At 43.3% G+C, this 16,201-nt stretch overlaps 1 protein-coding gene across 1 annotated transcript; it reads left to right on the top strand.

Annotated features, from left to right (window-relative positions):
• Positions 1-9,618: 9,618 nt before the first annotated feature.
• On the top strand, positions 9,619-13,531 carry LOC123046280 (E3 ubiquitin-protein ligase At1g12760). The gene is made up of 5 exons (XM_044469591.1): positions 9,619-10,227; positions 10,675-10,794; positions 10,890-11,022; positions 11,192-11,356; positions 13,113-13,531. Exons 1-5 carry the CDS (start codon positions 9,698-9,700, stop codon positions 13,287-13,289), a joined length of 1,125 nt encoding a protein of 374 aa, XP_044325526.1. The 5' UTR covers positions 9,619-9,697; the 3' UTR covers positions 13,290-13,531.
• Positions 13,532-16,201: the final 2,670 nt, after the last annotated feature.

Raw genomic sequence — 16,201 nt, forward strand, 5'->3', positions numbered from 1 at the left:
AGACATAAATTCCCCTCAATGATATGACCGTTAGGTGGATAAGATATTTTGGGACAGCTGGCATGCAGCACAGCAACGGTCGGAAATTTGACTCTCAAATTCCTCAGGGCTATCATGTTCCTCACTGTGTAGGTAATTCGCACTGACGAATTCCTAACTCCTCAGTCAGAACAAATTCATCAGTGACCAGAAGAACTTCGTCTCTTTTACTGAAGAAAGTGACTGAACTGTATGAGATTTCCAAAGGCTTCACTCGAAGGGATTGGTAGGTGTAGGATTTTGAGTTGAGCATCACATGGAAATTTTTCCTTAGTATTTCCTCGACCCCCTTTAACAGTACGGTGTTTCCTATGACTCAAGAAAGAGAAAATGAAACTACGAAAACAAAAGTCTTCACGCTTCATGTTCCACAAATGAATACCAAGTCTTCAAGGTCACACCAATTTCTTCACTTTCAAAGTCTTCAGAAAGTCTTCAGAATATCAAAGTCTTCAGTTGAAGAACTTCATTTTTAGGGGTCGACTTTCTCTGTAAGTATCAAACTCCTCATAGACTTATAGACCTGTGTATACTCACAAACGCATTAGTCCCTTAACCTATAAGTCTTCAATACACCAAAATCACTAAGGGGCACTAGATGCACTTACATATGCCCCAAGACAATGCCTTCATTAACCATAAAGTGACACTTTTCCCAATTCAGGACGAGACTAGTGTCTTTGCATCTCTACAAAACTCGATCAAGGTTGCTCAAACAATTATCAAAGGAGGATCCATAAACAAAGAAGTCATCCATGAATACCTCGCATATCTTTTCAAAAAAATCAAAGAATATAGCCATCATGCATCTTTGAAAGGTAGCAGGTGCATTACATAAACCAAAAGGCATACGTCTATAAGCAAAAGTACCAAAAGGGCAAGTAAAAGTAGTTTTTGCTTGATCTCCCGCTGACACAGGTATTTGAGAGAAACCAGAATAACCATCTAGAAAGCAGAAATGTGTGTGTTTGGACTGTCTTTCTAGCATTTGATCAATAAAAGGTAAAGGGTAATGATCTTTCTTAGTAGCTTTATTTAGTTTACGAAAATCAATTACCATCATATAACCTGTAATAATTCTTTGCGGGATCAATTCATCTTTATCATTAGGAACAACAGTAATACCTCCCTTTTTAGGGACACAATGGACAGGGCTTACCCAATCACTATCAGCAACGGGATAAATTATACCTGCCTCAAGGAGCTTTAGTATCTCCTTTCTTACCACTTCTTTCATTTTAGGATTTAGTCGTTGTTGAGGATCTCTAACTGGTTTGGCATCGTCCTCCAATTTAATTTTGTGTTGGCATAACGTGGGACTAACGCCCTTAAGATCATCCAGAGTATATCCAATATCATCTCGATGCTTCTTCAAAGTTTTCAATAATCTTTCTTCTTCTTGCTCTGAAAGGTTAGCACTAATAATAACATGATATATTTTCTTTTCATCGAGATAAGCATACTTAAGATTATCAGGTAAAGGTTTGAGTTCAAACACGGGATCACCCTTGGGTGGAGGGGGATCCCAAGAATTTCAATGGGAAGGTTGTGTTTCAAAATAGGTTCCTGTTTAAGGAATAATTCATCTATTTCCCTTCTTTCTTTCATAAACATATCATTTCCATGGTCTAGCAAATATTGTTCTGACGGATCAGTAGGAGGCACGGCAATAGAAGCAAGACCAATTATATCATCTTACTAGATAATTCTTTATCACGGGGTTGTCTACGAAACTTAGCAAAATTAAACTCATGAGTCATATAATCTAAGCCAATCGTAACAACATCCTTTTTGCAATCAATCTTAGCTTTAACAGTGTTCAAGAAGGGTCTACCAAATATAATGGGACAGAAGGCATCTTGTGGAGAACCAAGAACAAGAAAGTCAGTAGGGTATTTGACCTTCCCACACAAGACTTCAACATCTCTAACAATCCCAAAAGGCTAAAGAGTATCTCTATTAGCAAGCTTAATCGTGACATCAATATCTTCTAATTCAACAGGTGCAATGTTATGCATAATTTCTTTATATAAGTCATATGGTATTGCACTAGCACTAGCACCCATATCACATAAGCCATGATAACAATGATCTCCTATTTTAACAGAAATAACAGGCATGCCTACAACGGGCCTATGTATCTTAGCGTCTGGTTTTGCAATATTAGCAGCTTCGTCACAGAAATAAATAACATGCCCATCTAAATTATCATCCAAGAGATCTTTTACAATAGCAATACTAGGTTCAACATTGATTTGCTCAGGAGGTGTATAAGTCCTAGTATTACTCTTATGAACAACAGTCGAAGTTTTAGCATGATCCTTTATCCTAACAGGAAAAGGTGGTTTCTCAACATAAGTAGTGGGAACAATAGGATCACTATAAGTGATAGTCTTTTCTTCAACTGTAATAGGTGCAACTACTTTCACTTCAACAGGAGGATTATATTTAAACCACTTATCTTTAGGGAGATCAACGTGAGTAGCAAAAGATTCATAGAAAGAAGCTACTATCTCAGAGTAAAGTCCATACTTAGCGCTAAATCCATGAAAAACATCGGTATCCATAAAAGATTTAACACAATCGAACTTAGGTGTCATACCTGACTCCTTGCCATCATCGGAACACCAATCTTCAGAGTTGCGTTTAATTCTTTCCAATAATTCCCATTTGAAATCAATAGTCCTCAGCACATAAGAACCAACATAGGAAGTATCGAGCAGGTTGCGATTATCAAGAGAAAGCCGAGCATAAATTTTTTGAATAATCATTTCCCGAGAGAGCTCATGGTTGGGGCATGAATATAACATTGACTTAAGCCTCCCCCAAGCTTGAGCGATGCTTTCTCCTTCGCGAGGCCAGAAATTATATATGTAATTATGATCACGATGAACAAGATGCATATGATAGAACTTCTGGTGAAATTCCAACTTCAATCGCTTATAATTCCAAGATCCCGTATCATCACATAGCCTAAACCATGTCAATGCATCTCCCTTCAAAGATAAAGGGAAGACGTTCCTTTTGACAACACCATCGAGGATACCTGCAAGCTTAAATAATCCACAAACTTCATCCACAAAGATAAGGTGTAAATCGGGATGCAACGTTCCATCTCCTGCAAATGGATTAGCTAGCAGTTTCTCTATCATACCCGAAGGAATCTCAAAGTAAACATTTTCATCAAGTTCAGTAGGTTGAGGAGCAACTCTTTGCTCTACTGGTTGGGGCGAAGATGCCCCAAACAAGCCCCTCAAAGGATTAGTTTCCATAGTAACAAGTAACAAAAATTTCAGCACACTATATAAATGTTTCCTTACCAAGTTTCACTCACCAAAAGCGCTACACTCCCCGGCAACGGCGCCAGAAAAGAGTCTTGATGACCCACAAGTGTAGGGGATCTATCATAGTCCTTTCGATAAGTAAGAGTGTCGAACCCAACAAGGAGCAGAAGGAAATGATAAGCGGTTTTCAGTAAGGTTTTCTGCAAGCACTGAAATTGTAGGTGATAGATAGTTTTGCGATAAGATAAATAGTAACGAGTAACAAGTAAACAAAGTAAATAAAGTGCAGCAAGGTGGCCCAATCCTTTATGTAGCAAAGGATAAGCCTGGACAATCTCTAATAATGATAAAGGAGCTCCCGAGGACACATGGGAATTATCGTCAAGCTAGTTTTCATCACGCTCATATGGTTCGCGTTCGGTACTTTGATAATTTGATATGTGGGTGGACCGGTGCTTGGGTACTGCCCTTACTTGGACAAGCATCCCACTTATGATTAACCCCTATTGCAAGCATCCGCAACTACAACAAAAGTATTAGGGTAAACCTAACCATAGCATGAAACATGTGGATCCAAATCAGTCCCTAATGAAGCAACGCATAAACTAGGGTCTAAGCTTCTGTCACTCTAGCAACCCATCATCTACTTATTACTTCCCTATGCCCTCCTCTAGGCCCAATAATGGCGAAGTGTCATGTAGTCGACGTTCACATGACACCACTAGAGGAGAAGACAACATACATCTCATCAAAATATCAAACGAATACCAAATTCACATGACTACTAATAGCAAGACTTCACCCATGTCCTCAGGAACAAATGTAACTACTCACAAAGCATATTCATGTTCATAATCAGAGGTGTAATAATATGCATTAAGGATCTGAACATATGATCTTCCACCAAGTAAACCAATAAGTATCAACTACAAGGAGTAATCAACACTACTAGCAACCCACAGGTACCAATTTGTGGTTTTGGATACAAGATTGGATACAAGAGATGAACTAGGGTTTGAGAGGAGATGGTGCTGGTGAAGATGTTGATGGAGATTGACCCCCTCCCGATGAGAGGATCGTTGGTGATGACGTTGGTGATGATTTCCCCCTCCCGGAGGGAAGTGTCCCCGGCAGAACAGCTCTGCCAGAGCCCTAGATTGGTTCCGCCAAGGTTCCGCCTCGTGGCGGCGGAGTTTCGTCCCGTAAGCTTGCCCACGATTTTTTCCAGGGTAAAAGCCTTCATATAGCGGAAGATGGACACCAGAGGGCCACCAGGGGGGCCGGGAGACAGGGGGCGCGCCCCCACTCTCCTGGACAGGGTGTGGGCCCCCTGATGTATTTCTTTCGCTCAATAATTCTTAATAAATCCAAAAATAGGTTTCGTGGAGTTTCAGGGCTTTTGGAGCAGTGCAGAATAGGTTTCCAATGTTTGCTCCTTTTCCAGCCAGAATTCCAGCTGCCGGCATTCCCCTTCTTCATGGTAAACCTTGTAAAATAAGAGAGAATAGCCATAAGTATTGAGATATAGTGTGTAATAACAACCCATAATGCAATAAATATTGATATAAAAGCATGATGCAAAATGGATGTATCAATCTTCATGGAATATGTAGGAACCAATATGGGCATCCAAGTCCCGCTATTGGTTATTGACCGGAGAAGCATCTCGGTCATGTCTACATCATTCTCGAACTCGTAGGGTCCGCACGCTTAACGTCGGCTGACGATATAGTATTATATGAGTTATGTATGTTGGTGACCGAATGTTGTTCAGAGTCCTAGATGTGATCACAGGCATGACGAGGAGCTCTGGAATAGTTCGAAGGTAAAGATTGATATATGGGATAATAGTGTTTGTTCTTCGGAAGGGTTCCAGAACTCACCGGAAGGGGTTTCAGATGTTTCCCGAAATGTTCGAGTACGAGAACACTTTATTTGGGCCAATGGGTAATGCCCATGAGGCTTTAGGAAGGTGCAAAAAGGAGTTTTGCGGAGGCTAGGGGGCAGGCGCTAGGGACCCTGGCGTCTGGGGCCAGACGTCGAGGACCCCGTCGTCTGGTCCTAGAGTCCGAGAAGGACTCTTGCCTTGCGTGCTAAACCGACTTTGAGGATGCCCTTTCTCCAAGAAACGACCCCAGGGCTCAACATATAAATATAGGTGCGGGGATAGCACCCGGAACAGATCAAGATTCACCAAGCTGTGTGCCGGTAACCCCGCCCCCTCTAGTTTATCCTCCCTCATAGTTTCCGCTGTGCTTGGCAAAGCCCTGAGAGATTTTTCTTCACCACCACCATCACCACGCCGTCGTGCTGCCGGAACTCATGTACTACTTCGCCTCTCTTGCTGGATCGAGAAGGCGAGGACGTCATCGAGCTGAACATGTGCAGAATGCGGAGGTGCCGTAAGTTTTGTACTTGATCGGGATAGATCATCAAGGTGTACGAATACATCAATCGCGTTGATAAATGCTTCCGCTTAGCGATCTACAATGGTATGAAGATGATATCCCCCCTTGTATCTATACATCTCCATGGATAGATCTTCTGTGTGCATGGATCTTTTTTTGTTGTCCATGCAACTTTCCCCAATAGTTTTTGCATCATTGGTCACGGGTTCATCGGGAGTCTTTTCAAAAATAATGGGGAACACATCATTAACCAAGATTTTAGCGTTATCGAAGCAATCTTCCTCAAACCCTTGTTGGTTTCCCTTTACTATCCAATAATATTGTTGATTAATACCATTTAAGATTTGTTGGATCATATGTATAGGAGGAACTTTCTTTCCAGTGTTTCCATCAAAGGTGTGATTATCACGAAACAAATGCCTCAATAGATAATCCTCTCTATACAAAATCTCATCTATGACCGGGTGCTCACGACTCATATTTTAAAAATCAAAGATCTCTCTAGCCTCGTATACTATATAATCAAATTCATTCATAAGGATGAGAGTAGGTATCTTCTTAGCCATAGGGTTGTTGATAATAGGTAACTCGTAGAACAACCTTTGGAAAGTGGGGTGAGTACGCATAAATTTTCTTCCAAGTTTAAGAACAAGCGTTGAAATAGCTTTGGCAAAACTCTTAGTTCTTTTTAGGATAGGAATATCATTAAAAGCTAACGACCCCGTGCAATTAAAGAATTCTTGGATAACACTTTTACCTATAATGTTCCCATGTCCCACAACAAAAAATTTAAAATCCAAATTTTGGGGAATTTCAACTCTAGGGATGTTACCATCCTTTTTCTCAATAACAAACTTGGACATGGTAGCAACTTCAAGCAAGCAAACAAATAAACAAGCAAAAAGGCAACTGCAAATATTTTTGTGAAAACGTTTTAGAAGTGGGGGAGATGAAAATGAGAGGCAACTAGAAAATAAAAGTAAATGCAAGGAGATGGAAGTTTATGCGATGGTACTTGATAGGTGTTGGTGATGTTTCCCTGGCAACGGCGCCAAAAATTCTTCCTGCTACTTGTGAGCTGCGTTGGGATTTCCCCGAAGAGGGAGGATGATGCAATACAATAGAGATAAGTATTTCCCTCAGTTAAGAACCAATCTTATGAATCCACTAGGAGAACCACGTGACACCTCGTGAACAACACCTACACACAAAATAACAAATACTTGCATCCAACGCAAACAAGGGGTTGTCAATCCCTTGGCGGTTATTTACAAGAATCAAATCTTGTAGTGACGGATAGATAAACAAAAACACAAAATAAAATAAAAATAAATAATTGCAGCAAGGTATTTTTGGATTTTAATATATGATAAATATAGACCCGGGGCCATAGTTTTCACTAGAGGCTCCTCTCTCGAACAAAAAGCATATGGTGGGTAAACAAACTACTATTGGGTAATTCATAAAAAACGAATAATTATGACGATATCCAACGCAATGATCATGTATATAGGCATCATGTCCGAGATAAGTAGACCGACTCCTGCCTGCATCTACTACTATTACTCCACACATCGACCGCTATCCAACATGCATCTAAAGCATTAAGTTCATAAAGAACGGGTAATGCCTTAAACAAGATGACATGATGTAGACAAAGTAAATTCAATCAATATGAATAAACCCCGCCGTTTTATCCTTATTGACAATGATACAAATACGTGTCATGTCCCCTTCTGTCACTAGGATTGAGCACCATAAGATCGAACCCATCACGAATCACCTCTCCCATTGCAAGATAATTCAATCTAGTTGGCCAAACCAAATGGATATATCGGAGAGAAATACAAAACTATAATAATCATGCATAAAAGAGTTCAGAGAAGACTCAAATAATATTCATAGATAACCTGATCATAAAGCCACAATTCATCAGATCCCAACAAACACACCACAAAAAGGATTACATTGAATAGATCTCCAAGAACATCGAGAAGAACATTGTAATGAAGATCAAAGAGAGAGAAGAATCCACCTGGCTACTAGCTATGGACCCATAGTTTTGTGGTAAACTACTCACACATCATCGGAAGGGCAACAAGGTTGATGTAGAGGCCCTCCGTGATTGATTCCCCATTCGGCAGAGTGCCGAAAAAGGCTTCCAGCTGGGATCTCGCGAGAACAGAAGTTTGCGGCAGCGGAAAAAGTATTTTGGGTGGCTCTTTGTTGGTTTCCCGATTTTAGAGAATTTATAGTTGGAATTAGGTCAAACGGAGGAACAAGGGGACCACGAGGCACATGTGCGCGCCCATGTGGCTCGTGGCCCACTCATTCATCTTCTGGCCTCCTCCCGTAGGTTCTAGTGTCTTTTATGTTCAGAAAAAAAAAGTTTCATGGCATTTGGTCTTTGTTTGGTACTGATTCTGGAAAACCAAAAATAGGCAAAAACAACAACTGACACTTGGCACTAAGTTAATAGGTTAGTCCCAATAAATAATATATAATTGCATATAAAACATCGAAGATTAATACTATAATAGCATGGGACAATAAAAAATATAGACATGCTGGAGACGTATCGAGGACCAAACTACAAAGGGAAGTCGTCACGAGCACACTGACAAACCCTACAAACAATAACCTTGCATGCCAGAAAGACCTCACCTTCCCCGGCGAGACCCTCCACTGGGTCCAAAATGAGCCCCCCAGACGCCGTTGCTCACCTTGAGCATTGATGCTGACGAAGGGGGATCGATCCAGACTGTTGCACTGGCACCACCACAGATATCCCCATGCACCATCCCCTGGGCTCCACGCCACTGACAAGAGGGTCAACATGAAGAGCAAGACATGTGCCCCTCGCAGCTTCTAGCCGGAGTAGAGACCACCCCCACAGCTGACCACACCTTCCGCTCACCATCTCCTTGCTGACTTGCAACCTCCGCCACCAATGCCACTGCACTAGACCCGATGATCGAACACCCCACGCCCCACCAGCCCGTGCCTGGCGCCCTCGTCAGCGACCCACACCGTCGCGCACCACCTGACCGCTGCCACACACACGCACGTGCACGAGAACCACATCTTGCCACCTCGCGCCAGCCAGAGAGTTGCCCTCGCCGCTGTCGTTCCCGGATCTAGGCAAGCTTTGCCGGCCGGAGCCTCTAGGGACGGCGCGATGAAGGAGGAGCTGGGTGGAAGGGTGGCGCTCTAAGTTTTTCGCCCCCCAGTCACCAGGGAAGGCGACGCGGGGAGAGTGGGGATTCAAGCAACTCTTGATTTACCTTGTAAAAACACATTGCCACTGTGAACACCATAAAGTTAATTTACAATAACTAGGTGAAAATAAATCACAAGTTGATTTTTGTGAAATTGCAATACTCTAAGTGATATACTCGACTATGCATTGCCACTGTAAAGTTGATTTACCTTGTAAAATTACTAGAGTTCAAGTCCTGTTGCTCGCATTATTTCTGGATTTATTTCAGAATTTCCGGCGATGCGCTTTCAGTGAAGGAGACGTTTCCGTCGACGACGAGACGCCTACGATAACTTCGTAAATCTCAAGATGATATGTCGGCTCAGTCTTTACCGAGATGCTAATAGGAGTAGGATGTGCGTGTGTGCGTTCATAGGGGTGAATGTATGCGTGTATACATGAGCGCTTACATTTGTACTGTGTTCACAAAAATAATCACATTGTCACTGTGAAAATAAATTACAAATTGGTTTTTTGAAATTTACTCGACGCGATATACATTATCCAGTTTTTTTCGTCGGCAGCGAACTGCCTGCAATGTGACATCATCAACCACAGCTGGTCCAACCCGCATTCCCCATCATAGAACCGGGGGAGGAAAAGGGAGAAAAGCGAGAAAGGACTCTTCCAGTCTCCAACCCATCCCAATTCCCTTCCCCCGTGGAAATAGACTTCTTCCCCTCTCTCGATCTCGCAGGCCTCCCTCGATGTCCAGCAGCCGCGGCGACGCGCTCCTTGACTCGGCGCCGCTGCTCGGCGGCGGCGCCGGCAGCGGCGGCCAGCGTCGGGGCAACGCGCTCCGCCGGCCGTCGCTGCGCGGCACCGCGCGCCTGCTGCGCCGCAGCGGGCGGCGGGCGATGCGGGAGCCGTCGATGCTCGTGCGGGAGGCGGCGGCCGAGCACCTCGAGGAGCGGCAGGCGGACTGGGCCTACTCCCGCCCCGTCGTGGCGCTCGATCTCCTCTGGAACATCTCGTTCATCACCGTCGCCGCCGTCGTGCTCGTGCTCAGCCGCAACGAGAAATCCCCCATGCCGCTCCGGACCTGGGTCGCCGGCTACGCCCTGCAGTGCATCGTCCACATGGTCTGCGTCGCCGTCGAGTACCGGATGCGCCGAAGCCAGCGCGGCGGGGCCCCAGCACCCGCCGACGAGGAGAGGGGCAGCGACGGCTCGTCCTCGTCTAGCGACGGGGATGCCAGCGAGCACCATCTTCGTGGTCGCGACACAGATTACGTCAGGTAATTGGAGGGATTTGACAAGTACAAGTAGTGGACATTTCTAAGCTGTTTAGGCACAACCCTGGTTGTTTCAAGCTACCTAGAAAGTTCAGCAAAACCGGTTTATGACAGTTTAATTCCTAAATGAATTTTTGTCAAGTAGCCCGTAGCCACGGTAGTGATAACTTTGGTTGGTATAGTGCCTATGCTCCATTCTACAAGGAAAGACAGACCATTGCATAAGTTTTTCTTCCTTGTTTTGTAACACGTTTTGTGCATCTCCCTGTTTCTTCAGTTCGAAGAAACATGCTAGTTATTATTAGTGTTGCATCGGTTGGTGAATTCATGCTGTGCCTGCATAATTGTTCATTACGTGATTCCATGTAAGAGTGTTCATGTGTCAGCAGTCCATTATGTCTTGTTCAGTTGTACAGTACCTGATTATATCATTGTGGTTTACTCTGGCAGTTTGGCAAAGCATCTGGAGTCTGCGAATACAATGTTCTCCTTCATATGGTGGATAATTGGATTTTACTGGATATCTGCTGGGGGTGAAGAGGTTATCCGTGATGCACCTCAACTATACTGGTACATATATGTTTGAAGTGATATCCCACTTTTCAACTGTCCTTATTTCTTCTGTTCGGTATCATAAACAAGTTTTTCTATGTCTTGCTTTGCAGGCTTTGCATAGTCTTCCTGGCGTTTGATGTGTTCTTTGTTGTTTTCTGTGTCGCTCTGGCTTGCATTATTGGTATTGCCGTTTGTTGCTGCCTCCCTTGCATTATAGCAATTCTGTATGCTGTCTCTGATCAGGTATGGCTTTCAAGTATGTGAAATACGGCGATACAATATATAGATGCTTGCTAGGATTCAGTTCTGTGTCATACTGTTGATTCTCCTACAGATTTAACTGTGAGCAGTTAACACTCATATGCCAATCTTGCTATTAGTTAACCTTTCTTTGCCATACTATCAAAATCAGGAAGGAGCATCTGAAGATGACATTCGCCAAATTCCGAAATACAAATTCCGTAGGATGGATGAACCTGAAAAGGATTCCGCTGATGCCACTGAGTCTTCTGGTGGAATAATGATAGAGTGTGGCACGAACCAACCAATAGAGAAAGCACTTGCAGCTGAAGATGCAGTAAGTTCTCATGTTCTCGTCTTTTGGTTATGCATGTCTTTGCCCTAACAATGCATGAGGTACTGCAACTCTGAACCTCTTTGATTATACTTTGGACCATCTCACTTAGTATTGTTGGTTCATCATTTATCATGACTGAATCATGCCCAATCAATAGGATGGAATAAAACCATGATTCTGTTTCAGTCAGCTCATACTAAATGAAATACCTGGCTTTGGTGCACTTAGCTATTGGTTTGGGAAAGTATGTTAGAGCATTTCTAACTGATCTCCTAAAATCTAGAAGAGTAAACTTAAAAGTATCCTTTAGAAGAGTACTTTTGCTCCTATAAAAAATGGTCGTTTCTAACCAATTCCCTAAACTTATCGGAGTACATTTTTTTTGTGGTCTGTATAGATGTGCCCTAGTTATTGCACATGTAAGTGACTCAATCAAACTAGAAAGAAAAAGAAAAAAGACAAAAGAATACGTTTGCACGAATCTTAACGTAAAATCAATGACATAGGACTTAGATTTGCAATACTTAGAGCACATCTAGATGTGCTTTAGCAAAACTGTTTTTGTTTTTGCCAAATCTTTCCAGATCTATTTTACATACCCCCTCTGTTCACTTTTATAAGACCTTGAAGACATTTTAGACAATGTGCAAAACAGCCCATTTTGAGTTGTCTGAAACGACTTACAAAAGTGAACGGAGGCAGTAGTACATTTCAACTACATATTTGCAGGCATATTAAATCCAAACATAATAATTAAGGTTCACACAATTCACGAATATTACAAATTCATAGTTTAGAAACCAAATTATTCAAATTCAAACACACGGAAGGGTTCAAATGAAGTAAAGAGCATGATAAAAGCACAACTACGAAGTGCTATGGAGATGCCACTGATGCTCAGCAAGATCATCTTGGAGCTGGGTATGAACTTCTCGGTTCTCTATTCTGTGTTGCGCGGCAAGGAATCCTTGTATCCTATTTGCATCATGCTCTTGCTCAACACTCAACAGGCGGCGGAGGTGTCACAGGCCCCCGGCGATGTTGAGCCGATACGAGCGATCGATGTGGCGTTGAGATGGTCAGCAGTGCACGGTGAGGCTATGAGGAAGAAGATCCGAGCCGCTTTCCAGTGACGAGATTGATGCGACGGCGGCTTTTGAGCTTGGTTCCAGTGGCGGCAACAGCCGGCGACCGGCTCGGACTGGGGCAGGGTGGTGGCGAGGGCGAAGGGAGGCAGTGGGGTGTCGGCGGAGGCGGTGAGTAGTCGCCGCAGCAATGCCGGCGACGATGCAGCGTGGGGTGGGGATGGCGCAGGAGTGGGTGAGGGGGCCGAAACTTCTACTCAGCCGGGTGGAGGCCGAGGAGGATAAATTTTCCTGCACTAAAGGTTGTACGGGTTTGGCTAGGTGCCGGATAGAGGAGGAAAACGGAATTTATCCTCCTCTAACCGGTTATAGGGGATCGGTTAGAAATGCTCTTAGCCATGCATGACTTCAGTTTTCATCAGTAAGAACTACGAGCATCAAACCATTTGCTTGTTGTATGGCTCATGATAGGGAACTCTGCATTCATGCTTCTGTAAAACCTTTGCACGCCAGGATACAGCATCATTCCGCACTACTTTTCTGTTGTTGTGCTACCTGTATTTTTTTTCCAACTTTCGACAGGATATAACCATGCTGTATCGTTTGCATAAATGACGCTTTATGAGATATTACAAGAATTCATCCATTCATTGTTCACCTTGTCAACGCAGGAGTGCTGCATTTGCATTTCAGCCTACGACGATGGTGCAGAACTACGGGAACTCCCTTGTGGCCACCATTTCCACTGTGCCTGCATTGACAAGTGGCTGCACATCAATGCAACATGCCCCCTGTGCAAGTTCAGTATCCGGAAGGGCGGCAGCAGCAGCGGAAGCGAGGAAGTATAAATGTATCCCACTTGAGAATGCCATCGGTTCCGACTTCACGCCTGAGTCCTCGCTAATGTGGTGTAAATTTTTGTATCCCAAATGTGCTGATAGTGTCAACCATGTCATGTCTTAAAGGTGACTAAAGTGATGTCCATATTACAGAATTAGTTCTGAGGTGTATCTCTGCAGTTCGGACTATATGCTTAGTTACCCAGTGGGCTGTATAATTATGTTTGAGCGATTCATACTATATCCCCATACCTGTTTGTGTCAAATCGGGCTTGCAAAATTCTTACTTGATTTGTTACAGCAAGTGAACAACTGATGAAAAAAGCTAGGGATAGTTCCAGGCTGTAAAATGCTTTGCTCAATGATGTGTCATGTGTGGTAACTTATTGCGGTTGTCCTCCAGCGTTGCTGTTCTTGACCGCTGCTCTTATAATTTGAGGTAATATCACCGGGAGTCATACAACTTGTGCTTGATGTTCAGTTTGGTTACAAAACTTCTAAAATACGGAATTATGGTCACATAACTTGTCATCTCGTGCAAATACAGTCACTTCGGTCTGTATCCCATGCTTATGTGGCATTCCAGTGCAGCTATGGCCCACTGTCAGTCACTGAAACAAATTGGTGCAAGAAATGAGAAATAAAAAGGGTGGGTAGGTTCAAACTCGCGACTTCATTTACTTGAACGCACTAGCGAACCACTCCACCAAACCTAGTTTCATGCATACCTGGAGATAAATTTACTTTTACACTGGACACACACTATTTTGCTCGAATCTATTTTCCCAGGGTTGGCCAGAAAAATAGGTTTCCAAAAAAAAATCGCCAGAAATTTTTAAATGAAATTCGATTATAAAGCACACGTTAAAATGTATAATGTTTAACCCAAAACGCACACAAACTTGTTCACGACCAAGATTTTTTTATTCCAGTTTTCTTTAGAAGGAGCTGCAAAATCCTGTTTTCGAAATATCTCGGCAATTATGGTTTTTTTTGCCTGAAATGTTGAAATAAATTTTTAATTTAATTTTTTAATGTCTAAATATATTTAGTTTAACTAATTACTTTATAAGTGCTTCCTGTACAGTGGTCAGCCCGACTCCTACACTATAAAAAAGTCGCGAGTCGAATTCATTGTTGCGGCAACTAGAACAATATTTTAAATAACGTAATTTTCTCAAATGAGCGTGAGTAACACAAAAAATATATTTTACCAAAAGTGGGTCTCATATTGTATGCCCATATGAGGATTTAAGTTACGTTCATGTATTGTTAGACTAGTTTCTCTCCTTTAAATTCAAAATTTTGGGCGCTCAATTTTTTCTCTGAATGGAGATTTAGTTAGCAATTTTTTTTGGATATTGGTAGTCGTCATTGCAAAAACATAAACCTCGTATTTCTCTTTTTGAGCTCAAAAAGGTACTTAGTGTACTGGGTAGCTCATGTGCGCCGGTGTGTTATTAGGTGGTCGTGGGTTCGAACCCATCGTCTGCAGCCTTTTTTATTTTATTTGAGGGCTATTTTTCATAATTAAATAAATTCGATGGCTTTTGTGCAAAAGAAAAAATTGTGCGCGTCGCCCCAAAGTGATATCTGTCACTGATAGCGGGTCTGTACCTACATGGCATACCATGCCGACGGTGTATGTGCGCGCAAACAGCCGGAGTGACCGTATTTGCTCCTAAACATAAGTTAGATCATAAAAAAAACGTATTTTTAAAGTTTTAGCACCAAACTGCACATCCGATACAAGTTCTATGACTGACTGTGATATTACCTCTTATAATTTTGCAAAGCATTTCACTGAGCTGGTTGCCATGGAAGGGAGAGCTGTTACTACTAGTGCTATTTCATCACATCGGGAAAAAGCAATGGTTCGATTGGTTGAGTGTTCATGTTCAGTAAAAAGGTGAAATATTCGAAATGTGGCCGTTCTGGAATCTCGCATCGAGGGAGGACCCACGGTTGTCTGCTTGTCTGTGATCCAACAGCATTGAATATACCCCAAACCGCCAGGTGATTCAGACTTTCAAATCAGCTCCCCGCATCTTCTTCCAAATCACCTACCTTGTGGACAAACACTGCACACCTGGGGCGATTCAGGAGGCCGAAGCCTCACAAGAGCAGGAGAACTATCACACTCCCTCCGTTTTTTTAGTCTACATATAAAACTTGTCCGAAGTTTTGACTAACTTTATAGAAAAAAATATCAACATTCATAATACAAAAAAATATCATTAGATGCATCATGAAATTTATTTTATACTGTACTATTTAGTATATGTTGATATTTTTAATGCAAAATTGGTTAAACTTTGTGTAGTTTGACTTCAAATTTCATATGCGAAGTAAAAAGAAACGGAGGGCTACACAGGTTCCGTAAGATTCTGCAGTTCCATCGATGGCCATATATGGGTTCTGCTCCAGGAGAGAACTCCAAAGATTGAGAGGAGCTGCTGCAAGAAATACTATTCAAAAGTAGAAAGACGGCCGTACCCGGTACGCCGGTCGCTCTCACTACTAGTCTTCCGTCTTCAGTGCTCCCTTCACTGCCGAGGGCCGAACAAGGCGGCTGCCATCGTCGTTACCGTTTGACGGTTTCTGGCTCACGCGATTGCGTGCGGCCTCGTTTGTTCCCCACGCCGGACCAAACCCCTCCCCCCGTCCTTCCGTTATTTTTCTCCCACAGCTGCTTTCTCTGTGCACTCCGCACTCGCACTCGCACCGCGCAGCTTTCCGCCTCGCCCCGCTCCCTCCTCCTCCCCCTCCGCGCCCCCCGAAACCCTCGAGAGGCTCTGCGCGGCGGCGGCGGCAGCGCAGCCATGGACTCGGCGGCGTCGCTCCTCGAGGCGTACCGCCGCGACCGGCGCCGCCTCCTGGGCTTCCTCCTCTCCTCCGCCGGCGGCCGCGCCGTCGACCTC

The sequence above is a fragment of the Triticum aestivum genome, chromosome 2B (genome assembly GCF_018294505.1).
Source record: "Triticum aestivum cultivar Chinese Spring chromosome 2B, IWGSC CS RefSeq v2.1, whole genome shotgun sequence".
NCBI classification, from domain to species: Eukaryota; Viridiplantae; Streptophyta; class Magnoliopsida; order Poales; family Poaceae; genus Triticum; species Triticum aestivum.